The 11,059-nt window shown below is 33.9% G+C and overlaps 1 protein-coding gene across 3 annotated transcripts; it reads right to left on the bottom strand.

The window, feature by feature from the left end:
- Positions 1–596: 596 nt before the first annotated feature.
- LOC126812154 (transmembrane protein 50B) lies at positions 597–9,110 on the bottom strand. 3 transcript variants are annotated; one of them, XM_050538425.2, is made up of 7 exons: positions 9,053–9,110; positions 8,378–8,502; positions 7,562–7,674; positions 6,962–7,029; positions 5,117–5,212; positions 3,932–3,992; positions 597–3,073 (listed from the first exon to the last, which is right to left on the bottom strand). In XM_050538425.2, the coding sequence occupies exons 2-7, from the start codon at positions 8,474–8,476 to the stop codon at positions 3,028–3,030; spliced, it is 483 nt and encodes a 160-aa protein (XP_050394382.1). In that variant the 5' UTR covers positions 8,477–8,502; positions 9,053–9,110; the 3' UTR covers positions 597–3,027. The 3 variants fall into 3 exon arrangements, with proteins under 3 accessions (XP_050394382.1, XP_050394383.1, XP_050394381.1); XM_050538426.2 differs by having other exon boundaries at positions 9,065–9,106; XM_050538424.2 differs by having other exon boundaries at positions 8,959–9,070.
- Positions 9,111–11,059: the final 1,949 nt, after the last annotated feature.

Genomic DNA, 11,059 nt, shown 5'->3' with positions numbered 1-11,059 from the left:
GTTCGTTTATAAAACTTATTCAATTCGCAGGCATTACAATATGTAATATGTAACTTATTTTTTTTTCGGTGGGGGGGGGCTCTTAATGTAATAAAATAAAACCAAGTACGAACTCAAACTACGGAACAGATGTCTAAAGTCCTCTTTCTTCATGATTTTCTCCTTCTACAGGCAGAAAAATTATGAAATTGCATTTTTAATATCTTTTATAGCAAGTAAATTTTTCAACTTAAAATTTAAGTCAAGTCATCATAGATGCGGGACTTTCTAGTGCAACACACACTTTAGAGCAAACCGGTATCGTTTCATTTGATTACATGTAGATAGTTCTGTTATTGCTAACAGTGTCCATATTTTCTGCTTGTCCATGTGTTTGGTTATTGTACGATGTGGTACCTACCTGGAGAACCCCAGACAGTTTATTATTCTTATAATAACCCACATTGATTCATTTGGTTTGATAGTTCTGTTATGACTTACAATGTCCATATTTTCTCCTTGTCCACATGTTTGGTTGGGATCCTCTTAGTTCTTGTAGGACGTGGTAGCTATCTGGAGAACCCCAAGCAGTTACAATCCTTATAATAATAAAGTCATTTTACAATGCATAAATACATCAAATGTTTATTTACAAAGTAGCATTTACAAAGTTATAAATATTTTTACATCTTAGATTAAAATTAGATCCTACTTTCATTTTGTTTGCTATCTTTACACAGTACGGCCCCGATATGCTGTGACCTTCCGTCTACCAATAAGAAATCCTCACGGCTTTACACTGGCTTCCAGTTAAACAAAGAATTGTTTAAAATAGGCCTATCATTTAAACTTATAACTGTCTCCACTGTGACATTGCTCCAGAATACTTAAAAGAACAACTAACCAATTACTGTCCTTAACGCAATATAAGATCATGTGATAAGAATCTACTAAGGGTACCTCCAACGAAATCAAATCGTTCTGATTGTGCCTTCTCCTCTGATGTTCCCATTATTTGGAACTCTTTACCATTCTCATAAGGAATACAATTTTAATATATATATATATATATATGTATGTATGTATGTATGTATGTATGTATGTATGTATGTATGTATGTATAACTAATACATGAATAATATTGGTAATATAGCCTATCAAAGAGACATTTCATTCCTTTACTTCCAGAAAAGAATATCTGCTCATAAGGGTTGATGACTTGATGCCTGATGCCCTGTGTGTAATAGAAAACTCAATGATATGTCCCTTTAATTACAGCTTATTTATCTACACAATTTTTACATTACCAACATAACAATAAATATTCAAAAACAGTGTGTGTATTAAAAACAGAATAGTCTTCATAATATCAATAATAGAATTTTGTTCGAGAAATAAAAATTAAATATTCGAAAAAATTTAAACATTCCTTAAAGATACATTATGTAAGATTTAGATAAAAAGCTGACCATTCTTGTTACATTGTATAATAGCTCAAAAATAGATAATGTAAAATGAAAATTTCATTCAAGTTACTTCATTCTGAGCCAAGTTATCGCTGTTTGTAGTTTTGATAAAATATGTGCATTGTGGTAACCAGGGCACTGGTATATTCGAGCCTTAGCCTCGCTTTCCCATTTTTAAATTAAATCTTTAAATGGAGAACCGTTCTAACCGTTCGAGAGTCTTGTTTTGTTAATAAATGTCTAATTAATAGTTTATATAACATTTCAGGCCTAAAGAAAGACATGCAATAGGCAGATTTATCTCTTGCATAATGTATGTTTAACAAGGAACAAAACATGCCCTTTGATTAAGAATGAAGTCTTTTCACATTTAAAAGAGTTTTACAAGACATATATTTAGTGAATTAAACTGGTTATGTGTGAAAGGCTCTTAGAAATGTTTATCCTAGTCCTATGCAACTACGGGTCTGGCAAGGACAGCATCTGCTGTCTAGTTGTTTAGATAGGAAGACAAAACTGAGGTCCTGTTGTGCGAAAGTAAAAGAACACCCGAGAGTTGGAATTCCGGCAAAATTTCCCTCATAAAAGAGACTCTCTGTATAAATAATACAACTACACATTCAGAGACCGATGTCTAAAAGCATGAGTTAAGATTGGAGTATTGTACAAATTCTGTACACAGGATACTATTCATGGAATACAAGTACCTTTTATTATGGCGCGACATTTCACCTAGGTTATCTAATCTTTATCAACCATACAATTTCCAAAAACCTGACCTCAGACGAATTACTGCTTATTACTGAGTGTTGTTTGCTTGATAATGACTAGAGAAGCCTAGTCGAAACGTTGCTCTGTAATAAGCAGTAATTGTATTCCATAGAATTGTGACCTGTATATTCCAGTTCAATTACTAAATGCCATTAAAACAATTTATGACCTCATCAGTAATAAACAGTTATTGTATTCCATAGAATTGTCACATATGAAGAGCCCCGGGGAAGAACGATCTAAGTCACTTTTCCAACGAACCCCAGTTAATGGCTCCAACTGGTAGCAAATTGTATAAGCTTTCTGTGGAACAATCTATTTCAGGTAAAAACGATCGGAGTCACATCGAACCAAGGCCCTTTTGAAATGTGCTCCTGGACAAATACAAGTCTATCGTACCCTTTATTTAACCTTAATTTGCCTGAAAAGTTGAAGTCAGTTGTACTGGTAATTATGGTTCCTAGTAAACATCATTTTGAAGTTGTAATTAAACCCACTCGTTGTTATGTTCTCGTTGTTATGTTCGCTTTGTTATGTTTGCGTCAAGCATTCTCGTCCAAAAGTCTGTTTTGCCTATTATGCGAAAAGAGAAAAATGTGACTTAGATCGTTCTTCTATTTCTTATTTCTATTAAATAACACTGAAATAATGTATAAATTCTAATGAACGAGTGAGAATAATTAAATGAAAAGCTTATATTAGTTTTATTATATAAATTATTGTTCGAAGCAGTCAACATGTAAATAGGATGCACCATCAATGAAATCATTGATCACCCAGTTTTAATCTGTTAGATATTACTGATTTTCATCTAACTCCACAGATCTTCTGTTCTTCCAAATTTAAACACTAATCCACTGGAAAAAATATACATGTAAAAATTAATACATTTATACGTGTAAAAATTATTTAAGTTGCATTTAAAAATATTGTTTGCAGTCCAATTTGAAATATTACAAAGTGAGAGAGAGAAAGAGAGAGAGAGAGAGAGAGAGAGAGAGAGAGGGGTTTAAGTCCACTCAACAAAAACTAGGTCATTTCGGGACTAAGACATGGTTTAATTTTATTTCAATAAAATCGCTTGCACATAGTGGTCTTTAGCAGTGGGAGGAATCTGGAGCACCCAGAGAAAACCCACGGGGTTGGAAAGAGAGAGAGAGAAATGGGGCTAAACATCCATTTGACAAGAACTAAGTCATTTCAATAATTCGCTTGTGCATAGGGGTCTTTACCTGTGGGAGGAAACCAGAGGACCCAGAGAAAATCAACGAGGTTGGACAGGTGACCCTACTCCTTGTGACATACAAGCGGGGAATTGAACCCATGCCACTTGACTCAATGACAGGCTTTCTGATTCAACGAGCATGTGTTAACCATCCAACCCACAATACTACAAAGTAGTTAAAGCCAGTTATGTAATACTAAAAATAATTTGAAATTGTTACTAGATAGTATTGATCGAAAATATTTGAAAAATTTGGGAACATTATTCTCTTCCTGAACAAAGTAAGACAACACTGTTCTCATAGAGCAATACACCACTTGGTATAGTTTCTATATATTAAAGTGTATGTTTCAATCCAACACCATTATTTCTTCATTCAAAATTGAACAGAACTGAGAAATTAACAATTTTATAGAATTTAAATTTGTATTTTCAACCTTGATGGAAAAACTTTTGAAATATAAAGAAATCATTTAAATACAACAATTACCTGAAGAAAATCAGAGCATTTTGAAGAAACACTGCAATTCCTGGCCAGTCATGTTCAGAAACTAAATGAAAGAAAAAACATTTTATATTGTACAATGTTTGAGTCATTAAATAGGTTACTTGAACAAGGGGGGACAACTCCATTTATTGTATCCTTTCTTTGTTCATTACATTATGCATGAAATACACTGTCCAGCTCTCTAGCCCACCTCCAGTCCATGGAAATACTAGTTGTCTCACTACGCTTGACTAGTTTCACTGGTATTATAAATCATGGATTGGATCAGGGGATCAGAAATCATGTCATGTGGAATTTTTCTTAATTCTTAATGATTGGCCTCTCAAAAGGGTCACTTATTGACCTTAACCACTGGTTTAATGAATGGATTTCTGCTCCAACCGAGCTTATAAAAAAAGATGGGGATAGGGTCGAACGTTCACTTAACAGACACTACCATTTCGGGACAACAGTTCTAAATTTTATATCTGAATGGCTGGGGGCATTTTCCTAAACTAGTCACAAAGTCAGGATGGGATGAAAAAAACGAGGTCCCTTGTACACATTGACATACACATAAAACATCCCTTGACAGTTGGAATTTGATATAAGAGTAGGCCGTAGTGCCGTTGTCCGGGCAAAATTTCCCCCATAGCACAAAGTATGGCATATGCTCGTCTTCATTAGCCCAGTTCGGAGCAGAACAGTAGGACATTAAACCCCATTTCATTTCATTTCAGTCAAAAAGTCATGTAACTCTTACCCTTTGTCAACTGGTAGTGCTCTGGGTAGTTTTTAAAACTAGATCCAGACTTTGGTTTGATTTTTTGTGACTACATGTTGGTCTAGAGAGTATTTATATCAAAAAAGCATTTATTAATCGGTGTTGTCTATTTTTGGATTCCTTGGAGAGATCACATTAATTTGGGGAGGTCATTTCCATTTGGAAAATTGATCTATTGGAAATCCTAGGTTAGGGTTAAGATTATCTACCACTAACTCTAACCATTTTGGGAATGTAAATCAGCGTGTTTGAATATCGACCTGAACAACTGACTTAAAAATAAAGACTCCTAAAAATATGAGAAATTGTCAAATAAAGGGAGATAACTACATTATCAAACTGGGCTATTTTATTCAATTGTCTACAGAGCATTTGATTAAAAATAAGATTACTTCTCAACTTACCTTTACTTACTACATAAAAACCAAATAGAATCCATGATGCAGCAATCAAGGCAGAAAAAGACATCAGAAAACCAATAAATAACCATACTCTAGCACCTGGGGAATATTACAATTACAATATTACTTTAAAAACATAAATTATGCAAGACCTAAATCTGCCTATTGCAGGTCTTTTTTTAGGCATGAAATGTTATATAAACTATTAATTAGACATTAATTAACTTATCCAGACCATAATAAACTCTTGATGTCAACGCTAGCCCGCGATATTTATTGGATTATGATTTGATTTGCTGCTTAACTTTCATTCATGACAATGGATAATCGAGACTTGTCTTTTATCGTACACACTTTAGTAATGATGATCGAGGCTACGCCGAAATTTCAATGATAGTGGATCAATTTGACTGAAATTTTCAGCAAATTCTCTTTACATTATCTAGTTTTTAACTGTTCTAGTGAGAACTGCCAGCTCTTTTTCTAATCCCCCATAATGTATCTTTAAAGGGGCAATATGTAAGATTTACATAAAGAGCGGACAGTTCTCGCTATAATAGTTAAAAAATAGATTATCAAAATGAATATATTGAAAATTTCATTCAAATTACTTTATTATGGGCAAAGCTATCAATGGTTGTAGTTTTGGCAAGATGTGTACTTTGATCACAACCACTGTACTGGTCATTTGAGTCTTAAATCGATAAATGGCCAAACCGTTCTAATCTACTTAAAATCAGAGTTGTTCGATGTCTAGAGAGGTGATTAGGGTTTTGTCATGTTAATAAATGTCTAATTAATAGCTTATATAACATTTCAGGCCTAAAAAAAGACCTAAAATAGGCAGATTTAGCTCTGTATCGTGAATGTTAAATTTCTAAAAGGGATATTAGTATAAGAATACTTTAATTCCATTTAGTATTATATATACAGATATGAAAATCCTGAGGAACTTTCTGGACCAATACCAGATCGATCTTAGGACCTCACAGTTAGTGAGTCAGCTATCAAAAATTGTTAAAATTCAATAGGATCCTTTGTCAAAAAGATGATAACTTTAGCCCCTAAGAGTGTCCAAATCTCCCATAAGTAAATATCGGAAATCATTGAAAGTAAAAACACTTCTTGGCCTCATGATCTATAAATTTCATCATTAGATAAGATTCAGACATTTGAAAAATTGTGGGCTCTTCAACATTTTTTAACCCCTTAACTGTGTAGTTTTTAAAATGTTAACTACCCCCTATTGTGTAATTAATTTGACGAAAAACGTCATTTTTGGACCTTTGTATTCCTGAATACAAACTATAGTGGTCCGAAACCATTTTAAAACTAACGGTAAATAGAGTTGTCTCCCTTCAATTAGATTTCCTGCACATGCTGCGATCGTATGTTCGAAGAATAGGTTGGGGAAAATATCTCCAGGGCGTTATATTACGTCCTACACACGGTGAGTGGCAGTTGTCCAGGACGTTATATAACGCCCTACGCAGTTAACGGTTAAACAATCCAAAGAGGGGCTGAAATATATTACATATATCCAATAATTAAAGGCTTGATGCTTCATTTTAGAGCCACAGGAATCCCTTGCAAACTAAACTATTTATCTTAATATATAGGAAAAGTTAAAGATCATTACTCTTAGGTATTAAAAATACACAAAAATATAAAACTCTTTGAAAAAAGAACTACATTATTTGTTGATTACTACCACTACCACTTTCGCTTATCTTATTAAGCACTTCAGGTAAACAATATTTAGATAATATATTTTTGCGTGTATATATGTATATGATTCATTGGTAGAAATAGGAAATTAATAGTAAATAATATTGGATATAAACCAACCTGTTTGACCAAGACAACCATTTGTATATGACTCTCCTCTTATCTGACCATTTGATACAGAATTTATCCTGAAATATATAATAATAATGTTTATATACGTAACACATTTTACTAGTTTCAACTTGTACTTAACGATGCATTATGGAAGATTTAGATAAAGGGCTGACAGTTCTTGCTATAGTAGTTCAAAAATAGATAATGAAAAGGGAATATGTTGAAAATTTCTGTCAAATTACTTCACTCAGAGTGGAGTTATTGCAGTTTGAAGAACAGTAGCAGTGTAGTCATTGTTACTATTGTTATGATAATAAACTAAATCTTGATTACTCATTTTTAAATTAAATTATTAATTAGCAATCGTGCGTGCTGTATCACAAGATCTGTCATTGAGTCAACTGGTGTGGTTTTAAGGAGTAGGGTCGCCTGTCAAACCTCGTGGGTTTTGTCCAGGTATTCCGGTTTCCTCCCACTACTAAAGACCCCTACGCGCAAGCGACTTAATGAAATAAAATTGAACCATTTGTTTTGTCCCGAAATGACCTAGTTTGTATCGAGCAGACGTTACCCCATTTCTCTCCCTTTCTCCCTCTGAATACTTACAGAAAGAATGCCAACGTTCCTATAACACCTGGTGTATGATAAGCATGATTAAAATCTGTTGTACTAGGATAAGATGCAGCGGCATCAATCACGATCCACCAACCTGCGAAAAACTACAACAAAAAAACATATATTGTCACCATGAGCGCTATGTTGTATAACACGTTCAAATACCTTACCAGATCTAAACTTTGTTATACAAAATAAATAGGTTTTGTTTTAGTTTACACATGATCATCAAAGTCAAATCATGTTGTATAAACACTGCCTCCAGGCCTCTGCGCTTAGTCGTAGATTTTTTTTGACATAATGATAGGGTCTATAGATTTACCCAAAACAACTTTAGTTAACCAAAACAACCTGTATTTTGAATAAAACAACACATTTTTATTATGTTTTTTTTTTCTTTGTATATGAATGATTAATATTAAGTAAACTTTTCTATTATTTTAATAGTTCTGAAAAAAAAAGAGAGCAAAGTTTAGGACATATTAATGTCTACGTGCATTCATACAAAAAGAAAGAAAAAATCATAAAGGTTGTTTTTGGTAATTAAAGTGGTTTTGGGTTAAAATAAACACAACAGTTCTATGGATAACAACTACTATATTTCTATAAAGCTACGTTTCAACAATGGTTTTGGGTTGTTATAGGTAAATCTACGGACTGCATAGCATAATGATATAAATCACACATCCATGGGGTCAGAACTACATGTATTTCAGTCTTCAAAATGTAATTATATAGAGTCTATAATCTATAATAATTTATAATAAAACATTTTGAAATGTGAAAATTGATATTTATTTGTTATACCATAACTCCTGATACAATTGAGGCTACACTGTTTCTTCTCTCTCCCAATTCAATACAATCACACTTTGGCCATTGACAGTTATCTAGAAATCCAGACATCTTGCTGGATCTTTATATTCACCAATCTGTAACAATTATTAAACACATGTAATCAATGAAAATATTATAATCCTTGGCTTATGGGCGATCATGTTCGATCCGACTCCCTTTTCTATTTCAATCACTTTTACACTGAATAACTAGCAGTTAACCGTCCGTACTGTGTCCACAAATGGACTGGATTCCTACTTTCTATTATTAGGGTTAGGGTCAGGTATTTAAGATTAAAACCTATAACACAAATATGGTAGGCACATCTAACATGAATGCTGGCTTATGATGTACTTTCAGTCTGCAAATGTATTGTACAATGAATTACTATAAAATTTTAATGAATGACATGATGGCTGACAGTTATGTGAGTGACAATGAATCACATTTAAAATAAGGATCCAGCACAACAGAAGGTGATTTTTCACAAATTCAAAGCTGTTTTTAAATAGATTATAGTCATTCAGATGGTATCACGTTCTCAGACTTACATTTAAGCTAAATGCTATTAGCAACGCCTTGAAATATTAAACTAAAACACAATATAATAGAATATCATGACAAAAAAATAAACAAAAAGCTTACTATTAAACTTACTTCCGGTCGTAGTAATTCAGGGGCAACAACTCCAAGATAAATTAAGAGGGTTATCTCCCTTCCGTTAATATCATTTCGCAAAGAAATAAATCCTGGTACGACGACAACAGGATTATTTAAATCTGACTGCCAAATGCAGAAGCAGAATGAAAGGGAAGGACCATCGAGTCGGATCCCTACTAGAATGATATTAAAACAATCCAAGTTATATTTTTGGGGAGAAGGTCATTTCATCCCCAAACCGTTTCACCCGGGCTGTTTCATCCCCAAATTAAAAAAGGTTGTTTTTTCCAAAAATTAAAAGGTTGTTTCATCCCTATTTTTATCCACCCGTGTTAAGAAGTATGTTTGTCAGTTTGACTTACATTTCGATTCGTATGAACCACATGAACCACAAACGAAACGATTGACACGTAGCCTATACCGGGAGAATACCTATGGTTAAACCAAACCACATAAATATTTACCAAAATTAATGTTAGTGATAATGAGAACGACAGGTAGCCCTTTCCCGATGATTTTAACTGGCCTCGAAGAGCATGTTAAATAGTAATTTTCGACTCCCTCCGCTCGGCTCCAATCAAATGTACCATTTCTGTCTAAATGTTAGAATTTAAATAAATAAAAAATACTAATAAAAATCTAAATATCTTGAGTGGCAATCTATCTTTATGTAAACAGTTGCATGCGATGTTGTTGGTTTTTTTTTTGTTGTTGTTGGGGTTTTTTAAAATTTAATTATTAGCCTTTGTCATAAATGATGTTCATGCTTTTTTCTTTTTAAAATGTTATGTGGATATTTGTATGCTGCCTCTTATGGGGTGTTTAGATACAATAAAAATCTAGGCCTATATAAATATGTAAACACATGTAAAGTCAAGATCATTTTCTATTTTTGAAAGCATGCTCGAAATATCTTAACATGATTTTATTTACATGGAATAGGGGGATTGGATGGCCGAATGGTTAGCACGTGCGCGCTGTATCATAAAGCCTGTCATTGAGTCAACTGGCGTGGTTTCGAATCGCCGGCTGTACGTGACAAGGAGTAGGGTCGCCTGTCCAACCTCGTGGGTTTTCTCCGGGTCCTCCGGTTTCCTCCCACTGCTAAAAAGACCCCTACGCGCAAGCGAATTATTGAAATAAAACTAAACCATATGTTAGTCCCGAAATGAGCTAGTTTGTGTCGAGTGGACGTTAAACCCCATTTCTCTCTCTCTCCCATTTACATGGAATAAACATATCTGCATCTACCTGGGGAATTGGCTGAAAGATTTTTACGTTTTCCTTATTGGTGTGCTTGTCCAACATTCTTATTTGAAATTGCCGGAAAATTGTATAGACGTCGTAATAAATATTCAAAGATATATGTATTCCATTGAAGTTTAGCTTGTGTTTTGAACTGCCTTAAAAATTAAACGGTCAACAAAATTATTAGCGAATCTTGTCGGCGAACCAAGCTACCGATTTATCCAGTGGTTCTCAACCCTTTTTTTGCCAACGGCAGACCTTGGAACACATGAAGAAATAGCGGCACACCTGGCTAAATATATATGAAAAGTATCTGAATTTTGCAAAATAAAAAGATGGTTAAGTCAGACGGCATACAACCGTAGACAGAGACTAGTCATAGACACTTAGAATGACTCAAACTAAATGAAGAAAAACGCACAGCTATGAACTTATCAGTGGATACTCAATTGCCGAATTGGGATCACCTGTTTTTTTCACATTTTCTTAGTGTGCCGTTCAAAATTTCGCGGCGCACTTAGGAAGATCTCGCGGCACACTTGTTTGCCGCGGCACACTGGTTGAGAATCACTGGATTAATCCGAGAGCTTAAAGTCGTTAGTCTTAAATAAGCCTATAATAAAATGATGTCAATTTATTAAATTAGTTCGCCTATCCCCGGATATGCGAGGATCTGTTCATTTCCAGAACAGATCTATCGAATGCCCGGCATAATGGATTATTAAAACTGGATATCTAGTTCGT

The sequence above is a fragment of the Patella vulgata genome, chromosome 2 (assembly GCF_932274485.2).
Source record: "Patella vulgata chromosome 2, xgPatVulg1.2, whole genome shotgun sequence".
In the NCBI taxonomy this organism is placed as follows: Eukaryota; Metazoa; Mollusca; class Gastropoda; family Patellidae; genus Patella; species Patella vulgata.
The sequence above is the reverse complement of the archived record's forward strand: the minus strand, read 5'-3'. Positions and strand labels throughout refer to the sequence as shown.

Excerpts from the sequence above, each read along its gene's own strand:
- LOC126812154 (XM_050538425.2), bottom strand. The coding sequence starts at position 8,476 with ATGTCTGGATTTCTAGATAACTGTCAATGGCCAAAGTGTGATTGTATT. Across the intron at positions 5,213-6,961 it reads TGGTTGTCTTGGTCAAACAG|GTGCTAGAGTATGGTTATTT; the intron begins GTTGGTTTATAT and ends AATATTCCCCAG. Across the intron at positions 3,074-3,931 it reads AATGCTCTGATTTTCTTCAG|TGGATTAGTGTTTAAATTTG; the intron begins GTAATTGTTGTA and ends TATTTTTTCCAG.